Below are 27,192 nucleotides of genomic sequence, written 5' to 3' on the forward strand. Positions count from 1 at the left end.
ACCAGGCCTAGTTAATGAATTTGGGCAGCATTAAGATTGTCATAAATATGGAAAGTTAAACAAAATAAATGGAAAGATTAAAACTTAATTTAAACAAAAAAAAAATGCATGTACTGAATATTTTGTGTTCACAGAACCTTCAGCTGCTTGGAGCAACAGCAATTGAAGATAGACTACAAGACCAAGTGCCTGAAACCATAGAGACACTCATGAAAGCAGACATAAAAATTTGGATACTTACTGGAGACAAACAAGAGACTGCCATTAACATTGGTATTGTATTTGATGGCTTTGTTAGAGATTTAGAAATTGTAGAAGTTGCTAGAGTAAAATTGCTTTCAGAACTGAAAGTTATCTTTTAAAATTAATGACATTAAGTGGTGTTCCAGAATTTAAATTTTAACTTATTTTTTAGTCACTGGTAAGGGTAGAATGGGAAATCGTGGATTCTTCCTGCAGAACAACAACAGCAAGAAAAATTCATGTTATCAGAGAGAAGAGGGAAAAATACACATTTATGGTTTGTTTGTTGTCTTTTTTCTTAATAATCTAAAATGAATTAAGAAGAATACATCATTTGGGATTTGACAGTGAGAGGGAATTATATTAAGTAGATGTAAGTATTCTTAGTTTCCCTTCTATGTTTTTCCTTCTTCCCAGGAAAGCTGGTAGGAACCATTATCTTAACTAAAGCAAAACAGAATCACAGTATCACAGAATTACCTTGGTTGGAAAAGACCTTCAAGATCATCAAGTCCAACCATTAACCTAACACTGATAAGTCCTCAACTAGACCATATCCCTAAGTACTATGTCTATACAACTTAAATAACCGCCGGGAAACTGTATAGATTGTGCATTAAAGTACTTTAAGCTTTACCATCAACTAGAAGTTTCTTTTTACTCTTTCCTCTCATTATAAAGGAAGGGGAAAAAAAATTATTAATTAATTGGAACAGCGATAAATCTGTATTTAAATAGTAATGCATGAAAGCTGAATTTAAGATTTTTAATATTCTTTGCATGTGAGTGAATTGGCACTTCTGCAGAAGCCTTGATATGTACCCGACATAAAGCATTATTTTGAGTAGATGGATCCTTTTTTATTCCTATTGTTATTTTTACTCTTAACATTTTGTGTGCACATGATCTAAGGTTATTTTCATTAGTATCTTCAGTTTTGATGCAATACGTGCAATACCAGTATTGTCACTTGATTAAGAATGGTGATATGTGTTTGTCTAGGCAGCCTGCATCATTACAACACAGTATATATTGAGTTTAAAGCATCAAAGAATAACAAAAAAGAATGAAAACATGTATATATGCAAATTTTTGTATGGAATGCAAGTTGCATTCTGAAAATCTGCAAGGCTAAGGGAAATCTGTTTGATGTTTTCTTTAACTCCCTGTGAAGATATTCCTTGTCACTCTGCTGACACCCTCTGTGAATAAGGCACAACAGTTTCAAGTAGCAGCAAAAAAAATTCTGACTGTTCTGACATTGTATCTGTACATTTAGTTTTATAGAATGCAACATTTTATATTTTTACAATTGATTTCTTACTTTTAATTCTGTGTGTAGTTCTCTTACAGCCAAAATTAAAAAAAAAAAATGCTTCTTTATATTAAATTGAATTTGTGGAATAAATTTTTGAAAACAAAAATATTTTTAACAGGTCACTCCTGTAAACTTTTGAGAAAGAACATGGGACTAATTGTTATAAATGAAGGCTCTCTTGATGTAAGTAAAACCTACTAAATCTTCAGTTAATGAAACATTAGTTACTGCTTAAAATGTCCAGATGCTGTGTTGGAGGTGGCCTGAAAAATAACTTGAAGCATGTATTTACTTGGACAGACAAAGAAAATTGGTGGGGTTTTCTTTGTTTTGGAGGGTTGCTTCTTTTGTTTGTTGTACAATCCTCTCAGTTAGTTTTAGTATTGCATCCTTGGAAGACCCTATAGTTTGTGGCAAAATGTTACTGAATAAATAAAAATTTAGTTTACATCTCTGAAACCCCAGTATTGCTACACAAATGAACTTCAGAATGATAAGCAAACAAATTCTGTGTAATGGCATGACTCCATCCATGTAGGCACAAAGTCAGGAACTTCACATGCTTCTGCTAGCACCTAGCAGTGCCCAAGCAAATATTCTTAAATTCCTTTCTAGTGCTGTTTCTTACAGATACTTAGTATCTGCCAAAATGTAGTTGCTATTATGTGGTTAAACAGTTGAAATTGTGATCAGATGTTGAAGTACAAGTGTTAAAACTACTAGCCTGTAAGTGTACAGTCCTTCTTCATACAGAAGGATTTTTTAGGGAATGTAGGAATGCAGTATTAAGTGAAAAATCTTATGAGGGGAAAAAAATACATCCTTTTACCACCCTCTAAGGGAGCCTTTAAATGAACTTGGAAGTGGAAGAATTTCCTCAGTGGGAAAACTCTGCTCAGAAGGCTTCAGGAGAAAACCTGGGAACAAAGTTTACCTTATTCTGTATTGTGGTCAGGTTGCTCAAGATAAGACTTGGCAGAGAAAGGCAGACAAAAGTGAAAAGAAAGTTTGAGAGTCAGCAAGAGGGGAGGAGTGCCTTAATTGAAGGATTCAATGGCAGCATGTAAGAGTAGGCTATAACGTGAATTAAAATACTTCACAATTTTTTAAAGCATATTTTTACAAATGTTTTGACCCATTTAGAATGACACATTTTGAACATTGATATTAATTTAATCATAATTACTGTATTTCAAATAGGTATTGATTTAAATTTTATCAGCAAAAATACATTGCTTAAAATTCTGAACACAAAACGGGCAGAAGCTGTTCATTAATGCCTGGAACCAGTCTGTTGATATAGTAAGCAACTTTTGACACAAGCAGCTTGTGGTATTAATGAGAAAAGGCAATTTTTTTTCTTATTTTAGTTCATCAGATAGTTTTAAAAAGATCTCTGTTTCTCGGGAAACAGCAGAGAAGGTTTTTGGTTCAAGCCCTTAATTTACTGTTGAGTTTTTCACTCAACCAATCTGATTAAAAATTAATCAATGAAAGTGAGAATTTCAGTCCTCTATTTACATTATTTACACAGGCTGATGGATTTCAGAACTGCTGCAATACTTAACAGATTTGAAGTGCAAAAGATTGACTACTTAGTATGCTTTTTCATATGTAATGAAATAAAATGAAGTCGTTTTATTAAGCTACCAAAAGGAGTCCAGTAAAAACTCAGTAAGCAGGCATTGCACATTAATGAATTGTGTGATGATTAAGAAGTTGAATAAATATATATTAAGCTATATATTTTAAAAATTAATGTATGTAAATAAAGTTTAAAAATAAAATATTTTTATTATTTTTATTAATATTTTATATGATAGCTATATTGTACTCCCTGTTTCAAACTGAAGTGTCTAGATTGTGTAGAGATTGAAGTATCTTCTCTCTCTACGTGTAAAAAGTACGTTCAGATTATGTGGGGATGGCAGATATATGGCAGCTGAAATTGCATATGCAAACTGGTTACTTTCAAATCTGTCTGTTGTGATAACATAAATTGTGGGAGTTTGGGACCAGATAAATATAGTAATTGAATAGTTTTGAGGGCAAGAGGCAGTTCAAAAACTAATAATAAACTCACTCTGGGCCAATATTTTAACAAGAGACTCCTTTAAAAGTCTTCTGCCTCATTCTGTGGTGCAAATTTCATTGTTTATGTATACCTTGTGTCCTACCTTTTGCTTTCTGGTGTGGGTAGAATCAGATGTCAGCCTCTATTTCTACTGCAGCTGGTTGTGTCAAAATAGCCTTGAAAATTCTGATGGAAGAGTAGAGAAGGTCTCAGAGAATGGAGAGAGGGACAGACTGCTGTGATTGCAGAACCTTGAGTCAGTGCAGCTCCAAGGGTGGATGCAAGTCCTTTTTCATTTCTGCTTACCAATAAAAGCTAGCAAGAGGCCATAAATACTTAGTTGGAATATTGCCTGTTGAGGTATATGGCTGAAATTTTCGCTTTTGAGCAGTATAGGTCCACCTCATGTACTGGAACTCTTACCTTGCAGGGAAACTATGCTCCAATGAGGGCTGCTGGACAACTTGGTTTCCTCAGCACAGGAGGACCTGAGCAGCCATGAAACCTTGAAGAAAAAAAATCCTAGTGTAGTAAGATCTATTCAGGATCTTTGAGAAAAGTTGTTTTGTGGCATTCTTCTTCTTCTTGGCTCTGAAAAGCATGGGTATAGCCTCCTGGCAATATAAACATGTTAGGAAGGTTGGCTGCTCTTGGTCTGCATAGTCCTTGCAGTACTGAAAAATGCATGGCTGTAAGTGGATGCTCCTTGCCTTGCTGGTAAAATAATAGTACAATATCTGCTGCATACCAGTGGCTTCTTCTAAAAAGGAGCTAGCTCAACCCTAGTCCTTTTAGGGACAGGCAGAGGCCTGTGGCCCTAAGACATGTAAAACAGATTTAACAAAACAAATACCTCCTCAGTTTGGTCATTATTATGACCTTAGCATGCAAGACAGAAGAAGTTGAATTAAAAAAAGAAAAAAATTGTTTAGACTGTATCCCAGTTCCACGAACGGAGTTTACAAAGAATATGCTGAAATGAGAGATCCTCTTTTGTATGAACCAATACCCTTATGGATGGAATTTAAAAAAAAAAACAAAAAAAAACTTCAAACCCTATTTCCCAATTAGCATTAGCTGGTACAGAACTGCAAGGCTTTCCAGGAAACAATTAGCTATCTCTTGTTTTTGCAACATTATTTGTTTTAAGGCTCCACTCCCATGAACATCTGCTTAGCTTCACAAACAAAATGTGGTTTCATTAGTAATTTCTTAAGATCCAGTCCTCTTTAATACAACTATATTTTGCCTTCATATTAAGCTAATGAACTGCTAAATTTTAATGCAGTACTGGTAATCATAGACAGAAATAATAACATAGCTTTTTTATTTTAATTGTGAACTTAATAATATTTGAAGTGAAAACAGAAGATAGTTTGGTTACCGTTCTGTTTCACTGAGAAACATTTAATGGGGATGGTGTAGACATGAATAAGGGATGTTTTGATAGAAGGTGGTGAGTCTCAGCATAGAACTACACGCAAGCCCACAAAGGAATTTGAAATATGACAGTTTTACAGTAGGAGTAAGTATTTTCTATTTTCTTGGGCAGTTTTTTGTTTGTTTTAATATATAGGATGCCTGGAGCTACCTGATGGCTATGAGGTTCTGCCACATAGATAGACATGAATGCATTGAATGTCTTGTCTAAGGAATATAATCTGAAGTTCTCAATACTGGATTACAGAATAGTGACTTGTGTAGGTGTGATTCAAACTGTCCTTAGCAACTGAAAAATACAACATAAGATCCTTTATGTAACGTAGTTGAAGTGGGCTTATCTTAAAACAAAAAATGAAGATGAATTATCAGTAACATTTTTAGCAAGCATTTATGCAACCATTGCATTAAATGTTTCACCACAACTTAGGCACATATATTTGAGCAGAGGATGTGAGCAATCCTACACACCATTTCTACTTTGGTTTCTAATAATACAACTGTTGGAAATACTTTCTTCAATTGATACTATTTGATAGCATAATAAAAAGGTAATACTCAAAAAAGGAGACTCCGCTGTTTCTGATCATATTTTTTGTACAACAGGGAACAAGAGAGACACTTAGCCATCACTGCAGTACTCTTGGTGATGCTTTAAGGAAGGAAAATGATTTTGCTCTCATCATCGATGGTAAATCTCTGAAGTATGCTTTGACATTTGGAGTGAGACAATATTTCCTGGATTTGGCTTTGTCATGTAAAGCTGTTATTTGTTGCAGGTAAGGTTTACATTATTCTTGCTCTACAGTATTTTTATTGACGTAAAAATAAAGAAGCTTATTTTATTTCAGAGAAAATACACACATCTGTGTCATCCAACCATTAAATATTTTTTTAGATTAAAAATACAATATTGCTTAGTATCCAAACTTAGGAAATAGAGTCATTCAAGCGAAATACTTCTGTAGAGCAATCTGCCACAGAGTGTACCTGTCAAACAAAGTCGTTCATGTTGTGTACACCTAGAAGGTTAATTTTTATCTGTCCAGGATAGTCTCAGCGAGATGGAGATGTTGATCTTAACCTTAAGTTGATAGTAGAGTTAACTTAAGGTTAAGATCAACATCTCCATCTAGCCCATCTGGATTTTTTGTTTTGTAGAGCTTCCTCCGCAGGCAAGACTTGATATATCTGCTTTTTCTGCAAGCCATAGATTATATTGTGTAAGAAGTGCACAAAAATGTTAAAACTACTACTCTGGATGATTTTTATTTCCTGAAGCTGATGAAGACGCCTTTCATTATTATTATTGTTGTTGTTTGAAAGCTTTTATACAATTGGATATTTTATCCTTTCCTGTAACTATGGACTATTAGAACTGTAAGCTTACAGTAACAAGATACATTTTTCCAGATCAAAGAAAATTAAGTATCTGCGTTCTTTAAATATAATAAATATGAAAGCAGTTTGGCTTGCCTGTTAATGTTTCCAGATTTATATCAAGGAAGGAATACATAGGACTGTGTAAGTGATAGCTTATGTGTTTTAGGACCCTGAAACTTGCATATTTAAGGATTTAAACACAAAAACTGCAAACATTTCCTGAGCAGTACATCACCTTTTCTACATTTCAAGGATTGAACAGAAAGGGAAGTTGGGTCCTTGGTAGCTAGATAAACAAAAACTTCTGCTATCAATGTTTAAAGAACTTGGCTTAGGCCAAGTGATTAATCTGTCAAAAAGCAGCAGTAAGGGCTTTTCTTTGCAAGATCATTGGCAGCACAGGTAGGATATCTGCATTAGAAATGCAATCAAACATTCCAGAACTGTGGAAATTGCTGTTATTGTCATCAGTGTCTGAAGTAACTCTAACAAGTATAAGCAGTTAGTGTTCTCAGAGTATTTTTTACTATTTTGACCTTTGTAGTAGCATAGAAAAAGCTGATTCCTATATTAAAATGGGAAAAGTTAATTCATAAACAAGATAATGAAGTTCTTCTGGAGTCCCTATAGCTTGCTGTTTCTCAATATACAACAGTATCACAAATTCCAAGCTCGCATAGTTAATGTAGAAATGAAATTTCTGAAGCCGTCTGTGTATTTAAGTTACATCTAATTCCATATCTAAATAGGGTGCTATGTCTCAATTATAATTACTTTAGAAAAAGATCTGAAAAAAAAAGGCTTTTGTACAAGGACAAAATAATTCTTAGAATTTGCCATCACTTCTTGCCAAATTCAAATCTTGTTTTAATAAATTATATAAGCTTACTGCCTACTACTTTCTTATTGCCCATCTTGTTATCTTTCTGGAAGTAGAGACATGGTGTGTGCAAATGTGAAAATTGTTGTAAATACGCCTTAATAGACGTCTGCTTTTCATTAATAAGATAAATAAATGGAAGGTTCTCGTGTTCAGGTAGAGAGTTTAATAATGTTCCATTAAGTTAAAGCAGATTAATCTCAAAAATCAGTGTTCAAAATGGAGCTGTCTTCCTGCCTTGCAAAAGGAACGGGAAAAGCTGAAGAGGTTATAGTATCCAAATAAAGAACTAGTTAATAGTCTTTCATGCTTTCTGTCAGGTGACACGTTAGGCCACCATGTGATGTTTTGTTGTTTTTTTTTCTTTAGTGGTTTAGCTTTATAGCCATGCTATGAAGCAAACTGAAGTCTTCAAAACCGGCTTTGAAACTTTACTGTCTGTTAAATTGAGATCTTACGCTGATACACAGTTAATACTGTGTATCAATTCTTTTTAATAGCAGCATTCTTTCTTAGGGGCAAGTTGGAGCTTTGTGCTTGTCCTGCTAGTTCCAGTTTTGCTCTGTATAGTAAGCAACAAGCAGGAGATGCATGTAGAACAGTTTTTTTCAAAACTGTTTCTTTTTCTTCTCTTTCTTTGATTTGAAACTGCATTTTATACTGTTTGAAGAGACAATATTGTCATTTCTTTTGAGCTATAGAACCACTGAAGGATATTCTGTGCATGTAGCTGGTTTTTAGTGGTAGCGGCTTTGTGATGAAAAAAAAAAAAGTGGAAAATAAAGGTAGTGTGTTCTCAGCCCTTTCTATATTTCCATAATATACTTCAGTCAGCTGGTTCCAATACATGTCTAGGTATATGCTCTGACATATTTTGTGGTTGTTTAAGAATGGGCTGCAGGTTTATGACTAAAATATTTGCTTGTAGAACTCAGTGTTTTAGTATGTGCTTCTTCACTGGCACATGCTTCTCAAAGTCAGAATTCTGTCCAAAAAAAGTTTTCTGTTAATGCTCCATCATTAGTAGTGAAATTTTATTTTCCTTGTTTGTAAACTTGAAAATAAAAGATACAAGAAGTGTAATCTTTAGTTTTTGTCAATCACTTAAACATATTATTCTTACCGATTAAAAGCGTAGGCCTCTTTTCCATCCATATAAAGACATTAAACATTTTGAGCACTCCTTGGTTTTAGAAGTACACATTAAATTACTTTCATTGAAGTTTTCAGACTGTATTCACTTGTTCAGAAGCATTTTTTACCAGTGGATTCTTCCTAAGACTAGCTATAACACAGATGAAGCTGACAATCATTCAGCAGACATTTCACTTCAAAAATCTGTGTATGTTATTAATTCCAAGCAGATGTTTGGCTTAAAGACTTTGACAAACTGAATTCTTCTACATTGGCTTCAGAGTAATGTGTGCAAGAAGAATGTTAAATAGATTATTCTGTAGTAAAAATGTACAACTAACAGTGAACAAATTGAACAAAAGATTTATTTTTTTTAATTGGTTTCACCATGAATTTGATGTATCAGGCAATGAGAATAAGTCTCATCTTCCAACTGGCCCTATAATATTATCTGAAAGGGAAATGAGCCACTCTTCACAGAAAGTTGCAAAGATGATGAAAAAGTTCTCAGTTTAGGAATTTTCAATAGAAGATGGCTGTATGATACTCATCAGCAGAGTTCAAATGCAATGTGAAACAAAAGATCATACTTTTTGGTATACTTGAACCATGCAGTTCTTCTAAAGGGCTGTTGCCCAGAAACTTTCATCAGAAACTTTCATCCCAAGTTGTCTTCATCCAAAGTACCCTTCTCAAAACCCTTCTACCCGGGCTGCAAAATACCTTCAGTCCAAAGACTGTATAATTTTTCACTCCTTTCTGTTTTTCCTTCTGAAAAGTTATGCAGTTAAATTTTACACTGATTTATTGTACTTAAAGCTGAAGAAATGTTACTTAATTGGCACAAAATAGGCATTGGAGCTGTGTTCAGGTGATGGGGCATTGCCCACACCGGAACAATGAGTTGTCCTTTGGCACTCAGAGAGGAGAACCAGAAGAGCTACAAAGATGTTACTGCAACCCAGTGGGAATTATAATATTGTATGTGAGCAAAGAGGAGTGTAGACACCATATACCCACTTTCCATTAACAACACTGTCTCTTTCTTAAGTACCATGGTCTAGAAAAGAGGTAACCACCACTGGTGTACCCCTATGTTGGGAACTCAGTAACCTGTCTGATGATGAGGCTCTGTTTGCTGCAACAGTTTGTTGGAGTTTCTTTGTTTGGTTTGGGGTTTTTTTGCTTTATATAGTAGACAAAATGAAAATATAATGACATTTGCTAGAGAAAAAATTGATAGTATTTTCCTTTTTCATTTACAAATGAGAAATGGAGCTTATATTAACCCTTGTATTTCTTCTGTGACACTGAAATCAGATCAAGGATGAGTCTGTTTCACAGTAAAATGAGTATCTTAGTGTTACGGGCTGAAGTCATAAACTGATACCATGGAAGTATTGTGTAGAGTGAAGTGTGATTATGATGAGTGTGACCTCAAGGATACATAAGATCTCATTGTACAAGATACAAAGGGGATTGTAATTGAAACAAATAATCCAACAAATATGTTTCAAATGTAATATTAATGAATTTGTAGAAGAGATAGTGTACTTCAATTTCAGAAGCTGCATAACTGGGTATAAGATAATATGCAGGAAGACAGATCATAATGTTTCTTTTTTGTATTTCTGTTTAAAATTTTATTATTTAGAAGAGGTTTTTTCCTAAGATGTTTGGTAAATCGACTTCCTCCTTCAGGAATAGTTTGGGATCCTCTTTCAGCCCTTAAATAATCCAAAATGTTTCAAAAACATTATATAAGTTTTAACTAGAAAGAATCATTATTGTTGCTGTAATTTGCTGTTTTAGACAAAACTTAATTCTTCATTAATGTTAGATGAATAAATGTGCATTTCAGGACTTAAGAGCACGTCCATAAAATCTTGGTTTTCTCCAACAGTCTTAAACTATGTTTCAGAATAATCATGATCAACCTTAGATGGCTGAAAACTTAAATAGCCTTTATTTTGGTGGGAAAGTACCTTACTTTCATAGGAAACTAATGTTGACTTGGTGAAATTTGTATTTCTAAAGGACATGTTCATCAAAATTTCTCTAAGGCTGTTACTGCTTTTCCTCTGACTATTAGCTTTTCACAAATCTTTGTAACGTGGATTTGTTTATAGAGGAAATGGATAACGGGTAATAGCAGCAGTTTGATGTCAGAGATTGGGGATTTTTTTCTGAATGTTCTCTGCTGCATTTACTTTTTAGTTGAGGTCACCAGATCACCAGCCTCAGCTGTCAGTTCTAAGAACTTTGGTTTCCTTGCATTGCCATTAGTATTTGTGTAAATTAATGTAAATAATAATATAACCTGTAAAAGGTAGTTGTTGAATGTGGAGAATTTAATATTTTGTCTTTATTTCAAAATATATGGGGATTTTGTTCTGTTTCTGGGGTTTTTTGAAGCAGGAATGGAGGAAGTGAGATGAGGAAGTAAGTATGAACAATTGAAAAAGAAAACTTTTCCTCTCAGAAACAGAACTATGGATCACATATATGGTCCAAATTATGAGTAAAAAATATATTAGTCTTTATGTCAGTCCAGTGACAAAACAAGCAAATCAGCCACCCAGTGGGAAAACAGGAACATTGTGCCATGTACTAAAAAGTAACTTCATTCATTTGTACAGTTGGGAAGATTTTGCTTCTTTTGTAGGTGGTTTGTTTTTATAATTGCCCTCATAAGCACTGGTTTCTCATCTTACAAAACACTATCAATAGAACAGTGGGGGTTTTTCCTTGCTACAGTCACCAGATTTGATAGAATTTGTTCAGCTAGAATTCTTCAAACTAAGAAAGGATTTTCCCATCAGGAATTTCATTAACAAAGTAACATAATATGACATAATAATATAATGTTAATAATATATCATGCTATATTATTATATTACATAATGATATAAATAATATAATTTTCTCAAATAACTGGAAGCCTTTCAGTATTCACATATTTATGAGAAGGGTGCCTTTGGGACTTTCAGCTTGCATGATCTTTTGTGAGGATCTTTAGGAGTGCCTAAATGCCATAATATAGCTGAATTTTTTGTTTCTAGTGGTAATGTTTTTTCTTGTTACTGGGCTTTTGAGTACTGTACAGCAGTCTTGGTTCAGCTGAGAACTGCAGCCATGGACTCCACAGGCAGTGTTACTTGGCAGGATCCCAGTGAGTAGCAATGTACAGAGCATGTTCAGGAAGGAACATTATTTAGAATTAATTGCTGCTTCATGCTTTTATTTTCCAATTTTTTCTGGTAAAAACTTGTCTTTTTCATTTCTTTTATATTCCACTGGTTTTCCTGTATTATTTGACCTGAAAGAATTAAGCAAGGGTATGAAAATTCTTACATAATCATTAGCCCTGAAATTTTGGCACCACAGGGAGAATCTTTCACACACCCACCTGGAAAGTTCAGAAGCTTATGGTGCAGAATGGTTATTGCCATAAGCATATATATAGATTAAATTGTAGGAAATTTATTTTAAATACAAGTTTTTCCCCCAATGTTCCATCTTTTCTTCACCATCTGAACATCTCCAGCTCCACAGTGATTGCAGCTGGAAGAAGCAGGAGTCATGCTTTCACAGGCACCAGAGTTGCTTCCTCTGTAGGAAGCAGTGAACAATGGAGAGGGAGAAAAACTCCTCTTCTTTATTCTTTTTAAGGGATGGAGCCAGAGTGATTCTTGACTGGTGCCAGGAGGCACAAGGGTGGGTTGCCACATTGCTTAGGATTTGCTCCTGCCACAACCTGTGAAACATGTCAGTCCTAGCACAGAATTTCTTTATGTTATTTTCCTATCTCATATACTACAAGGACTGAATTTCAGCATAAAGTAGAACTTTCACAACAAAAAATGAAAGGTACACATGTGATACACACAGTGTTAGACGAAGCCAAAACAGATACCGTTTCATCAGTAGAGCCTTTTGAGTAATTTCTGGAATAATTTATTCCTTCAGCTGTGGGCAGGCATTTTCTTAATGACGAATAATTGGAGTAGCAAGGGAGTAGATACCAGAAGTCTAACAAAGTGGAGGATCAAGAGTCAATGTTCAAAGTTGCTTCCATGAATTTAGCAGTGCAGGCTATGTTAAGGTAGTGATGGTCACTTTTTTCCTGTTTGCTCTGACATCTGTGTCTTAAAAATTTGGTTGATTTTTGTAAAATATGTATTTAAACAGAGAAGAAAATAGCATAATATCAAAATATACCAGAATCTGCAATTGTTCTAAGTTAGTATTGGCAGTGGCAATGTTTGAGGTTTCTTACGTTAGGCTGTTCCAGGACCCCATTGCTGTGTGATCTGTGTGTCTGCAGTCCTATTAACATCTTTCTTCAAAAAATCCAAGCTTTCTATGAATTTTGCTGGGAATGTGCTTTTAGCATGAAGCCTAAAGGGCAACAACAAGACCGTATCACTGACCAGGATGTTAGTTGGCCTTTTCATAGAATATGAAGTATCTTTTGAAGGTACATTGATTTGAAAGTCCTATATTAAACCTCTTTCTTTCTGTTACCCCTTAGAGTATCACCACTTCAAAAGTCTGAAGTTGTAGAAATGGTTAAAAAACAAGTTAAGGTAGTAACTCTAGCAATTGGTGACGGAGCAAATGATGTTAGTATGATACAAACAGCACATGTTGGTGTTGGTATCAGTGGGAATGAAGGTCTACAGGCTGCTAATTCTTCAGACTACTCAATTGCTCAGGTAAGTCATTACATGGTAAAATGCTACAATAAAGTAGTTTAATATCAAATTAATATTGGTGTCTGCATGTTCTGATTGTATGTTTGGTTTTTGCAGTTCAAGTATTTGAAGAACTTGCTGTTGGTTCATGGGGCCTGGAATTATAACAGAGTAGCTAAATGCATCTTGTACTGTTTCTACAAGAATATAGTTCTTTATATCATCGAGGTAATTTTACTATAAATGTTACTTCTTGAATGTAAAAACTTCATTATTTTGAGCTTTTTATTATAGATAATTTTAAAGAAGCATTTAAACTGTCAATAAACACTAGTACTGAATCTTACTTTTTAATAAACAGATTAATATTAGAGTGATTTCTTTTTAACTTTAAAATACCCAATTGTCTTAAAAATATGTACTAAATGTTTGTGTTGAATAATACTGCTAGCTTATTAAAATTCTTTATCTATGTCGTCATTACAGTATTTAAGGAGTACAGTTACTAGTAGCCTTAAATTTGCCAAGAGATGTATGTGCTTAAGCTCTTTCGAGCTGGTGTCAGTCCAGTTCAAAATCTGAACTGGTCACTGTTTCAGGTCACTACTGAATTGCAGGGATGTTGCTGTTCAAAACAGTACTTAAGAGTTTTTACATATGTTTGGTTACACTATGGCATACCTTTCACTTCTTGATATGGTAACTGGGCCTCCTTGGGCTCTAGTTCATGAATAGGGGGACTTCCCTGGAGATCCCTGACCTAGTTTTCTCACCTGGGATTTTAAATAGACTGGAGGTTCGTGAAAAATACAGTAGTACAAGAGGACTGTGTTTTAAGAAAAGTGCATTTATTAGTAGGTACAGTTAAGGCAACATGTAGCTGTAGCTTTCATGACCTTCATGACTGTTTGGCAACCTTAAGATTTTGAAGGTATTTTTAAACAGGTTTTTAAATTCTTTTCTCTCCCCCATTTCACTTGCTGGTCCTCTATCAACAGCTGCTGACTTTCTGATAACAAAATATGTATATAGCAATTATGTTTATAATTGATTCAAACTTTATATTCATAATGATACTTTGGGTTAAAAATGCAGAAAAATAATGTATTTGTTGCAAAGCTTGTTCACCAAATAATTTTTATAGGTCAGTCTTTCTCTATTTTTATGTTAATGGGGTTGACAGTTATTCTTTAAACTTTCATAGATTTTTTTAATATAATCTCAAATTAATATCTTAAACTTGTGCAGTGTGTGTCTGGTTTTTACTGAAAGGAAATATCTTATTTCTGTTAGACATGATGTAAACATTAGGTTAATATTTCTAATTTTGGTATTTACGTATGTGATCTTACACTATTGTAATATTTGAAAATAGTATAAACATCTTAATATGTGCAAGTGTTGTAGTCAGAAGTGTGCACTTTTCTTAGCATATATTTTACATTTTTTCAAAATTTTTCTTTTTTACCTCTTTATTGTGTTATTAACGTAAATAGATTTTAGTCTAAGTAGTAGCAACTTTGTAGCCCATTTAGAAAAACATGAAGGGGGAAACCATAGAAAAAGATCCTTTTTTATTTTGGAAGTGATGGTAGATCCTGCATTTCAAAAGCTGAATATCTGATTAAATGATCAGTCTTCCAGAAGTACTGATTAGCAGTACCTCTGGGAAGTACTTCAAAACGCAGTGTTAATACTTTGTATTTATAGAAAACATACCAAGTTGGGCTTTAGATCATACTGCCTTATTTTTTGTAATTTTCTGACATTGTTACCTGCAACACCTTGTAAATTTCTAACTTAGATACAAATATCCCACTGTTAGTATTCTTTGTGATAGTTAAATGCAAGGTACAGAGGTCATAGTGTAAAATTAAAAAAGACTAGAAGAGTTCTGAGCGAACAGAAGTGCAGAGAAATCGTTTTTACGTGGATTATGATCCTTTTTATATAATGCATACAAGCATTTTACCATACACACCTTCTCTGGAAGGCAAGATGACTTCTACTTGAATTCCTGTACACCCAATGTATGTCAGCTCAGAAAACTTTCACAGATGTTAATAGCTCATGTCAATACTGTGAGTGAATGGGCAGAAATTCATAATTGAATGTCTCTAGAAAGGACAACTGCCAGTCTTGAATCTGTCTTTTCAGTTTTTTGTGCAGATCAGGCGTGGGAGCAGCGAGCTCAATGAGTATTTGTAAGCTGCTGCTTAATATGCAGAAATGCTACATCAGGAAAATGTCTGTGAAGCTTTTGTAGCCACGCCTCCTCTGTCTTGGAGTTTAGAAAATAATGCAATGAAAGGCATGTCTGGAAGTTGCTTTAAACAACTTTCCTTTTATTAGCTGACAATAACTAAAAATACCTACCTTTACTCAATAGATGCATAGTATATTTTTAATTGTACTAATCAAACAAGTAATATATTAGTTTCCATTTAATCTGAAACACAGCCTTTTTCCTAGGCATTTATGAGGTAATGAGAAATAAGAACCATTGCTTTATTGATTCAGAAAATGGTAAAGGTCTATAGCAATAGTCCTGCCCAGTGATCATTGTTTATTGACATTTAAACTCCTATTCATAAGAAACTCCAAGTGGTCTGTAATAACTTTTTCTACTTTGTGGCTTGATGCAATGCATATTTGAAGATAGGCCTCATCTTTTGTATGGGACTAGTCCCAGTAATTTTAGAGGTTATATTTTGAACTATCGTTTACAAATCACAAGTGAAAACTTACAATTTCTAATGGACTCCTCTACTGTGAATTATTAAGCCTGTACTGGGCCTCACACTCACATAGGATACGCCTACGCAGAATCTCATACTTATATTGAGGCATCTGTCTTGTCTTTATTATGATGGTTGAGATTAAGGCTGAGAACTCCTTGGTGGATAGGCTTTGGTTTTATAATTACCATTACTGCATATACTCTTTTCTTAAACTATTCATTTTATGAATTTATACAAATCTCTCTTCCACACCAGAGAGGAAAAAAAATTCCAATTCTTACTTACTGCTCTGCTAGCTAGTAATGACTAGTGATAGCCTAATATAACTGTTTTATGTTAAGAAAAAAAAAAGGCTTTAAAAAAAAAAAAATTAAGATCTGTATAGGACATGTTTCATGTGGGGAAAACTTAAAAAAGGAAAAGACAAGGACAGAAACAGAAGAAACGTATGGAATTCCCATTTAAAGTTCACTCACAGGTCCTTAAACATGGCCATTGGTAACAATTTAAGTGATACTACATAGACAATTCTATTATACTAAGTAATCAGAGCTGGAACAACTTGTATTTTGTTTTGGAAACTTAGGATGGTGGTTATCTTTTTTTTTTTTTTTTTTTTTTTTTTTCCCCCTCCCAAACCCCTTTTCATTCCACAACTGAGTTACACACTGTTGTTCATGTCCATAACTGAAGTTTACCATTTTGTTCTAAATTTCCTTTGCCTGACACATCAGTTGAATGCCTGTGGTTATATTGAGACCTGTACCATGCACAACCCCAAACATTAGCAGGACTTCTGTGTATATTCACACTGCTGCTAAGCTGTAGAGTTTAGGTGCTGTCTTTCAATATGCTGTGGCTTACTTAATGTATGCAAACTGCACCAAGTTCAGTTTAAAACACAGCAGAAAGTTACTGTGCTCATGCCCACTTCTTTGCATTGTATGGTTTGAAAATTTAGAAATACAAGGCTCTACGTTGAGATTTATCTCATTTTAGATAGGCTGTGAATCTAAAATTTTTCATCTTCAGTAGAAATTATCCAGCCATTGAATTATAAAATGGTCTGAATTTTCACTTCCCCCTCACTTCCGCAGTCTAAATTATTTCTTACGGGCACCTATCACCTGTCATGTATACAGATGCTTGATTAGTAATTTGAGGTATTAGAGTAGGACCTACCCCTTAAGGGAGAAGTGGCCAAGTCTGCTCCAAAGTTAGTATCATGTATAAAATATCCTAAGACTTTATTTTGCAGGTAGAGCTGCCTTAATTGTCTACCACCTTGTCTGTGAATAAATTTCCCACTTTGAGTTTTGTCACTGTCACTATTAACACTGTAGTAAGCTCCATAATAGTTTTTTCATGTATGTTTAGGAGTGTTCTTTTCTAGGGTTCAAGGTTCAGAACTTAGGGTAAGTAGGTGGCTTATTTTCTTCCCCACTTAAAAACTGAGATGAGGGCTGGATTTATCCTTTGTGGTTTTTTCCTCCCCTTTCGATCTGCTAATCATTTTTCAGCCGTAGATGTTCTTAATGTGAACATTCAAATGCTATCTTGTAAACAATGGAAAAATCCATGTTTCTTTTTGGATAATAAACATGCTTAAAGTTGCTCATCTGGTATTCCACTAAACAATAGTGCAGAGGGCATTTGTTTTAGCTACATGGAAAGTTGTTTTTTTTTCCCAGCCATTTTTTTGGTAGATTCAAAAAGAGATTTAGAACCCATGGTTGCTACCAAATTTCGTATCTTCTTGGCTTATATCTAAAACTCTAACCAAGAGGTGTTCCAGTTCCTTTTCATACCTTTTTATATTTAAAATCCTGATAACTTTTTTATTTAAAATGCCCATGACTTACATGCTTTCTTTGGAAGAAAGTAAATGCTAAGATTTCAGGAAGTTAATATTGTGCTGTAAAGAATTTCTTTACAATTCTTTAGTAAAACTGTTTTCAGTTTAAATAGCTTAAAAATTTTTACTTATATTCTGTACAAAATAAAACTGAAAGCAACAGGATTTTTAAAGAGTAAGATGTTTCACAGCATTTCTAAGGGGCTTGGTAGAGTTTTATAGATGCTGTTGCATTGTAAATGAAAATTTATCTTAAATACTTAAATACTTGCATTTCTTTAAAACAGCCATGCCAAAATATTTTCAGATGTGACTTAACGTTGCTTACCTTTAAGAGTAGCAAATATTTGGAAGAGATTCAGGACATGTATTTAGACCTTTCTTTTTAAATAAGTATTTTATAACACTTGGACTGCTAGCTAAATCACAACAGAAGGTTAATGTTCGTTCAAATTCAAAATTCTCAAATTAATACATTATTTTATAAAAACAAGGGAAAAAAAAAAGCTGGGGGGAATCCTCATCCTCTCCTGAGTTGCAAATGCAGTGAGCTTAAATGACTCTTAAATACTTAAACAACATGACATTTCTTCTAAAAATAGCTACATCCTTTAAACATTTTCATATTTCCATGGAGTTGCTCACATATCTGACTGGATTGCCTGTTATCTGTACTTCAAGGCAAGTTTTATTTATTTTTATAATTTATTTTTTCATAAAGGTATAAACCAGAATATTTTCAACTGTATTGTAAATGTATTCTAGCAATACCCATTATCACGAAGCTGAGGGAGAATCTGTTCATCTTCTCTTGCAAAATATTTGAGTAATACATGGTTCTCCTCTTTTTCAGATCTGGTTTGCATTTGTCAATGGCTTTTCTGGACAAATTCTTTTTGAAAGATGGTGTATAGGTCTTTACAATCTGGTAAGATGATTTACATATTATGAGTTATTTTCAACCAGAGTAATGAAAGTTTCTTGAGCAAGCAATCTTTGAGCAAGACGTCACCTCTAAAGTTTTGCAATTTTTTTTTAATCCACCTGCTAGATGTTTACAGCAATGCCTCCACTAACTCTTGGAATATTTGAGAGATCCTGCCGAAAAGAAAACATGCTGAAATATCCTGAATTATACAAGACTTCCCAAAATGCATTGGACTTTAACACTAAGGTATAATTTTAAAAAATATAATTAAAGCAGAAATTAATAGGAATTCAGTACAGTTGATCCTTTTTGTTTCATGCTGCTCATGATTAAAAATGGAGGGGATTTTTGTTACTGTTATTTCCAGTTGTCCACTTGTCTGTCAATAATGAAAATCATACTTGCCCATTTTTAGCAAGTACAGAAATGGACAGCAAGCATTTATTTTTTACAGCCTTGAGTTTTTTATATTTTTTTTTCCCTGCTGATAATAAAGCTGTCTTCTATAGGCCGAAGTGATTTAGACCTCTCTGTCGCTAGGCTGTATGTATTGGTACTGTTATGTGGAAATGGATTACCGAAGCCTGTGGAGATGTCTTCCACAGGACAATAAGAACTGTCACTAGATTTGTAGAGGGAGGGACTTGGTGCTATTCTTTGTCAATTTGGAATTGTGATTTTATGGTTTCATTTTGAGTTTTGGGAAAAAATACCTTGAGTCAGTTAAGAATGTGTCAAGGTGGATTAAAAGGAATCTGAGGGTCCTTTTGGTGAAAAATGGACAATACTCAGAGAGACTAGCATAAGAAGTAGTAAAAGAATGTAGAAGTCTAATATATAAAATATATACAGTTTCTACAGATTTTTCCATCAGTCATATCTTTAAAAAGCTAATTTAAACTTGTTCTTGACTCTGCAATTTGTTTGTAAGAGTTCCTTGTGATTTTATTTAATTTTCTAAATATAATTGGGACATTACTTGAAATGTCATTGTATGTTGAACTTCAGGACAATTGATTTCAATCTGTATTAGATGTGCAGAGCTGATAAACCATACTTAGGTCTTATATCTGTGCCACTTGTGCTGTAAAACTGGAGTCCTCTATCTGTATAGAATTATTTGCCTAAACTATCCTTGTTCACTGACTGAAGCATACGAGATTTTCCTCCTTCCTCACTGTATCTGTTCACCCACTAAAGCAAACATGAAAGCTGTAAGGAAACTAGGGAAAATAGTATCTTATGTCACTGAATGCTCTACAAATACCAGACTTTTCAAGGTCCATTAATACAGATGCTTGTCTTGTGATAATTCTAATAAATAATGCAAGTCATAATTGTTGGATTTTTCTGTTCTTGAATAAGCCTATGATACTTTTATTATTGCACGGATGTATTAATTGGAAATTCTGTGTTGGTTCCCATACAACATTTGCTACGAGTGAATGTCTACAAACTTCTCAGCTACGAAATTCCCACCTATATAAATTGAATAGTTGGTGTTAAAGATTTGGAAACATTACTGCCTTCAATGTTGATGCAGATGTTTGTTATGGTAAAAGGGATCAAAGGTTATGAGGTCATGACAGAGGTTAAAGGATTAGCATGTGACAATAAGAATTGGTCAGGAAAATGGAAAAGTAGAACTAATTTTTCTTGCACCCACCTGTGCTTTCTGTCAAATAAAAACTTCTGGTAATGACACAGCAACAAGGAGAGACAAAGGTTAATGAGTAGCACAAGTTCAAATGTGCCAAGTACTGGATTGTAAAATTGATCATACAACCTAGTGTAGTTGTAGAACCTAACAAAAGACTTGAGACATTGTAGAAAGTGTTGTGAGGCAGGCAAATTAATTTCAGTTGTTTGAACACTTTAACATTTATAATAAACATTGGTTTGTTACAATAAAGGCTATGATAGTCAAAAGCATTGTTAATGAGAAAACATGGGTTGCTTATTTTTTATGAAGTATTTTTACTTCTTGATACAATATATTACAGAAGCATCAGTAGCTTCTTTGCAGAAGTCGTATTTTACAAATTAAAATAAGTTTGAAAGTAAAATTTTGAATTATTTAGTAAATACATTAAAGGAAGTTTAATACGATGAAGTGATGCACTTCAAGAATGGAGCACATAAGGAGAAATCTAAGGAAGATACTTTCATTTGACCTTTTAAAATTTATTTTTATATGGAAATACATAAGTAGGTATATGTAAAATTCTGGGTTTGATTGTTCTACCATCCAAATTTCTTATTACACAAAATGTGAATTATAAAAGCTAGAGTCCTTTTTCATTCCCTACTTAGATTGTAGCAATTGTTCCAGTTGTCTGGTTTAGTTTACTTTTTCTGATGATACTCCCATATGTATACATTTAATTCCCTTTTGATTTGAAATTAAAAGCAGGAGATAATACACACTTTCTTTCAAAAAATAAAAATAAACAAATGACCCATGAAGTGCTAAGAGGCAGAAAGTGCCTGTCAGTGAAGTATTACTTCGCTGTGGTGGCCTGACAGAAACACATTTTGTGAATCTAACAAACAGATAAAAAGAAAGGTCAGGGTTCAGAGAGCTAGTTTATTGCAAATGGTTCTCATGGATTTTCTGTTTTCCCTTAGGTTTTCTGGCTTCATTGTTTAAATGGCCTCTTCCACTCATTCATTCTGTTTTGGTTTCCACTAAAAGCCCTCCAGCATGGTAAGTTTTATGAAAAATAAAAATACAGAACTTGAAAGGTACAAAATATCTAAATACCTTCATTTTTCTTAGGAAAGCTTTATAAATACTAACAGTTTTGTGTGATTAAATTTCAAGATACCATTTCTAGAACTGTAGCAGATGCGATATATTTACAATTTTTTATTAAAAATCTGGTTAAAAGTAGGAGTAATATTATGTACTGCATTCACATAAAGCTATATAAATGGGTTTTAAGGGAACTGAAATAAGATGGAGAAAAAGGTGATGCTATTTAATTATATTAATTTTTTATCTAACACACTACCATGGTAAATACCTGTAAGATCCTAAATGACTACTATCCCTTGCATTGTCTCTTACTTTTTGTAAACTTTTCTCGCTGATGTGTGTTCCTACTCTCCTGTTACTCCATGGGCATACTAACCCACTAATTTACATCTATATGAGAGGCTTGTGACAGAGGAAACTGAGACATCTTGGATAGCACAGTCTTGTCACTCTTCTAGTTCAACTGCTGTATATGCACCTGAGTTGCAGAAGGAAGTGGAACAGGAGGGAAAGCTGTGTGAACCCTGCAACTTCTCTGTAAAATTAGTAGTCTGTTCAGTTCCTCTGATGTAGCCGGGCAGCCTTCCCTGGCATAGGGGGCAGAAATACTTTTATGGGCAGTTTGGAACTGTTGAGACTAGATAGTGAGACAGACACAGCTGGTGTGCCTGAAAAAGTTAAGGGGAGAATTTCTTGCAGAGTGCTAGTTTTACACTCAGTGACTTCTGATGGGTAAAAGGAAGTATGTGGCAGTCTGCTTTCCCTGAAAGGCCACTCACCTCACCTTGGATGTGAGTTCAGTTGCAGTGGTTTGCATTGGAGACATTTAGACAGCCTAGGAGGAAAGAGGTCCCAAAATGTCAATGTGTAGTCTTAAAACCACTACCTCAAATCCAAAGCAATATCCCCATTCAAAGTCTTAGCCAATCTGTGCGAGAGATTTATGCATTACATGATGAAGTGTTTCATGAGTGTATATGGTGATGCAGAATAGAGTTCATGTGTGAATGGCAAAGCTGAGATACTTGCACGAGCACACGCAAGGGCACTGTAGCACAGGCCTCTTTGATCACAGCCCCTAGGCTTAGAACTGACCTGCTGACACATGGCCTTTGCAAGTCTGAACAAATTGGTTTCTGTCTTCCTCTTTCATTCCTAGAGAAAGGCCAGGTGAGTAAGAGGAGCAGAATTGGGACCTGGGGATTGTGTACATGGTGAACAGGATAACCAGTACCTGTTGTGAGTCCAGCTGGTGCACAGATTCAGTATGCAGGAGAAAGTAGCATAGGATGGAAGCTGCTGTTAATTAAATCTCTGATGGCTGCATGTAAAGAGGAAAGAAAAATAATGCTATTGGTTTCCTAGGGAGGAGTAGATGAGTGCCAGAGAAAGAACTTCTGAGACTAGGTCCGTCTCTACCATCTCTTAGCAAATAAGAGGTGCAGGAGGATCCCGAGACATGAAAGGAGCAATGGGAAGGATGGGGGATAGTTCACCTTTGTACATAAGACTGCTGAGTCCCAGCACTCTAACTGATGGAAACAGACTTAGCTGCCTGCCTTTTCCCTCTATTTTTTCCTCATTATGCTCTTAACTGCTGGGTATATATTGTAAAGCAGTGGTGTGCATGTTTGAGCAGGTATTTATTAGAATATTGAAAATCAAACCTTGAAGATAATGAAAATCTCTGAGCTTACAGTCTACACTTTTCTTAGAGCATGTTCTCCTGTCTACCCTTTTCTCTCACTTGTCCACTTCTTTCTCGTCTGTAAGTGGAAAATTTCAAACTGCATATGCTATAGGAGAGTTTACCAAGAGAGATGGGATCAGAGAATACATTGGGACTTGTAAGAATTGTTTGTCAGAATTTGCTCCATGGGACCTAACCATTGTACAGTACACAAAGCTAGAGTCTTTGTACTCCATGTACTGTTGTGGATATGAAAAGTGACAAGGACTTAAAGCTTAACAGAAGCCTCTGCTGATTAAATTTTGTCAATGTAACAGTAAATTGCAGAAGTCAAATTTAGATGTACAAGTAAATCCACCAACTGTTCTCACTTTTGTATAATCTTTAAAATAAGCCATGGTCTCAGCTTTGTTTTCAGGCTTCCAGAGCTGTCGTAGTTCTTTGTGGTGTGCTAGTCTACCCAGGGAGAAAGTTAAATCCAGAAAGTGCAACCAGTATCACTACAGCTAAGTAGGCAGCCATTGTGAGCTCCTCAACTTGGAGCAGGAGAAGGTTAAGGAGAACTCTTTGCAAGCATTTTTATTCTCGTTTTGTGTGTCTGTGTGAATTTTCACCTGCTTTTTTATTTTTACAATATCAACAAATACCTGCTGCTTTTTTTCTTTTCTTTTTCCTGTGATAAACTGGCCTCACAGCTCCTGAAAAGCTTTTAGAAAGGAGCACTCATCATCCATGACTGAAGTCAATTTAATTTCAGTCATGGGTAAAGGTGATATGAAGGCTGGAAAAACACTCAACACTAATGCAAAAACAATCTCAATTAGCAGACAAACCATTTTTATGAGCTTGTCACCTTCTTCTGGCTTGCCCAAACAGAGGAGTTTAGAACCCCTCAAGACCCCTAAAAAAAAAAAAACGCGAACACCTTTATTCTTCTCTTTCTGCCAACACCTCTTTTTGGAAACATCCTTCCTTACGCTCCCTCAGTATTACTATTATTTTTTTTGTCTTGTGCTTTTATGCTTCCTTACTGCATTCACAGTAGTTTTATACCTCTTCGTATGATGGCAGTAAAAAGCAACATCCCAGTGATTAGAACATCTACAGCAGAATAACTGTTCTGGTTTAAATGCAGTATAGGAACAATCTTGAATGCTAAAAGCATTTCTAAACTGAACACAAAAAAACTTAGCAAGCTCAATACTTCTACTTGAAAACAAGGAATTCCCTCTAGATAGCTCTGTTGTCCCACATCTGCCAAGAACTTTCACAGAACTGGGATCAGAAGAGCCCAAACTTTAGCACTAGCCATAAAATAAGTTTTGTTAAATAAGCATAAATGCAGTGCTTCAGAATTCTGAACTTAAGAACCAGGGTGTATGTTATTTTTACACAAATGCATAAAAGACTAAAAATTATAAAAGTAATAGATTTCTACTGTTCAGTATGGGTCAAGGTGAAATCTGCTGTTAATACCCTGTAGGAAGTGCTACCATCTTTTTTTGTACCAAAAATAAGGTGTGTGTAGATATATATAAATACATATATATAGTGCTATTATAAACACATAGGGTGAATATTTAAATGTTTAAATGTTTTTATTTTTATCACCATTTCCTTCTCCAGGTACTGTGTTCAGCAATGGTAAAACTTCAGATTACCTGCTTCTTGGGAACACTGTATACACTGTAAGTCTTCCTACAGCTATCTGGTGCCCTATCAGCTTACTGACTGTATTGGCTCTATCTTAAACTCTTAAATAGATGTAATTTTATTACTATTTATTATTCTCTACATAGAAGACTTGATTCATTGTAGTGCCTTAGAATAAGAAGTAGTACCTGAATGACTCTTTGAGAAGCTTTGAAATGTGTTTTGCATTCTAATTCCAGTTTTTAAAACAAAATACTTTTATGAAGATGCAGAAGATACATCTGTCCTTTCCTTTAAAGTGTCTATTTTTTAAATAATGGGAACTGTAATTCCCTAATTAGTATGCTCATTAATTTAAGGTAAGTTTCTGCATTGGCGAAATCCCAGGTTATCAGATACGGAACTGGTTTGTGAACTTGTGAAGATATAGTTACATTTTGTCTCTCAATTTATTATCAGGCCTTGAAAGGGATAGAGTCACATGAAACCAAGATTTGTGGGATGCCTCTTTGGCCACAATAAGACTGCCAGGATTACTCATGACCCACACTTAACACTAATCTTCTGTTGTTCTCATATATATTGGTCATCATTGTTGTTTTGGGTTTTTTTAATCTTTTTTTTTGTCCTAGAATAAATAAAGGAAGCTAAATACATGTTTTTCACTTGCTAGGTATCAATGTTACCCAGTAGATGAGGGTTTTCCAAGATCTCTTAGAAGCAAAATTAGACTTGTGCTTACTGTCCTTTGTTTTTCAACATTAAGAGTTTAATTACTTTTTCAACTTCCTGTGGCTTGCAGGTTCAAAAAATAAATTAATTGTTTCATCAAAATAAGGGGGCTGTAATAACACAAATTCACATCAAAATCTTAATTCCTTGGACAACAGGGAAATGTCATAACTGAAAAACAAAACAAAAGTATTCTAGAATACTTTGTAGTCCTTTGAGAATGTAGATACTGTCAACATCTACTACGTATGAGAGAACATTTTGGACAGTGTTTTCTAGTCAGCTAACCAGCAAGGTTAAAGAGCATAAAGGACTGAGCAACCACAGCCCGTTCTGTCGATGACCTGCTGCTGTGTCAATTAAAATAAAATGTTTGTTCTGCCAGTAGGTGTGTGGACTTTAAACTGGTTCTTTCAGGCACATAGAAAAATTGTTCACATAGAGTAGACAGAAGTAGTTCAACTGACACAGGTCTGTTCATATTATGATTTCATAAAATAGAATCACAGAATGGTAGGTTGGAAGGGACCTCTGGAGACCATCAAGTCCAACCCCACTGCCAGAGCAGGTCCACTACAGAATCATGAGATTTGCCTTCGCCCAGCTCTCTAGTCTGTCTAGATCTCACTGGATGGCATCACAGCCTTCCAGTGTGTCAGCCACCCCTCTCAGTTTTGTATCATAAACAAACTTGCTGAGGATACACTCTATCCCCTCACGCTGGTCATTTATTAAGATATTGAACAAAACTGGACCCAGTAATGACTCCTGGGAGACACCACTGGCCACAGGCCTCCAACTTGCTCAGTTCAGCAGAAGTTTATTTTATTAATTGTATGTAGGTATGCATGAGTTGCATAACTTCAGTATCCTAGTATCTAAGCCAAGTTTTCTGCTAGCATCTCCTTTTCCTTAATTGCTCTATAAGTATCCTTTGTATTGGTCATTATTTTGTAGAGTGAGTTAGCACTCTTCATGTGTTAAACCAATTAATTCAGCATACTGCTCCAATCACAGCTGAAGTGCTTTCCTGAAGCAATCTTAAAACTTCATCCTACCCAGTCATTCTGCACTGCACTTTCTTCCAAAAGCCAGGTTTGGCACCATGAGAATTCAAGTTTGAGATTATCCACTTTCCTTCACTTCAGATTGAAAATCTAGGGAGGGGTGGGGGTTAAAATTGATGTGTTCCTGCTCTTGCGCAGTAATTCAGGGAGGTCAGAAGCACACATGAAGATATGAGAGACTTCAAAAATTGGGAGGAAGGGGAATATTTTTTATTATTATTTTTAAAAAAATATCTGTATGTGCACTGGCAGTTGTCAGTCACTGTCTTGAAATGTCAAAATCATAAGGCTAAGATACTTTTCCCACTGCTTTTAACCTCTTTTAGAAATTATGCATTCGTCACTCATGCAAAAGTCAGTAACAGAGGGATTCAGAAATTAATACAATTTCTTTGGATCCACAAAGAAAGTCAAGAACGTGGACTGATCCATATCATATCCTGGGATTATTTATTCAAACTTGAATTTGAAATAAGAGTAGAGCACTGTGAAAATACTTGTATGACCATTCTTGAGAGGTCTTTTTAAAAAAGCTCAGTGCTTTATACAGAGCATCAGTTTGTTTCCATGTTTACTGGGTAGGATTCAGTGAGCTATTG

At 34.7% G+C, this 27,192-nt stretch overlaps 1 protein-coding gene across 2 annotated transcripts in view; it reads left to right on the forward strand.

The window, feature by feature from the left end:
- ATP8A1 (ATPase, aminophospholipid transporter (APLT), class I, type 8A, member 1) overlaps window positions 1-27,192 on the forward strand; it is a 97,415-nt gene that overhangs the window by 49,096 nt on the left and 21,127 nt on the right. For both annotated transcript variants that reach the window (XM_010006091.1, XM_010006092.1), the window contains exons 22-30: window positions 135-273; window positions 1,680-1,744; window positions 5,682-5,854; window positions 13,007-13,190; window positions 13,287-13,397; window positions 18,619-18,693; window positions 18,817-18,939; window positions 21,322-21,400; window positions 24,768-24,829. In XM_010006091.1, coding sequence (XP_010004393.1) covers window positions 135-273; window positions 1,680-1,744; window positions 5,682-5,854; window positions 13,007-13,190; window positions 13,287-13,397; window positions 18,619-18,693; window positions 18,817-18,939; window positions 21,322-21,400; window positions 24,768-24,829 — 1,011 coding nt within the window. The remainder of the gene's footprint in view (window positions 1-134; window positions 274-1,679; window positions 1,745-5,681; window positions 5,855-13,006; window positions 13,191-13,286; window positions 13,398-18,618; window positions 18,694-18,816; window positions 18,940-21,321; window positions 21,401-24,767; window positions 24,830-27,192) is intronic.

Source organism: Chaetura pelagica, unplaced genomic scaffold (genome assembly GCF_000747805.2).
Source record: "Chaetura pelagica isolate M959 unplaced genomic scaffold, ChaPel_1.0 scaffold189, whole genome shotgun sequence".
Lineage (NCBI taxonomy): Eukaryota > Metazoa > Chordata > Aves > Apodiformes > Apodidae > Chaetura > Chaetura pelagica.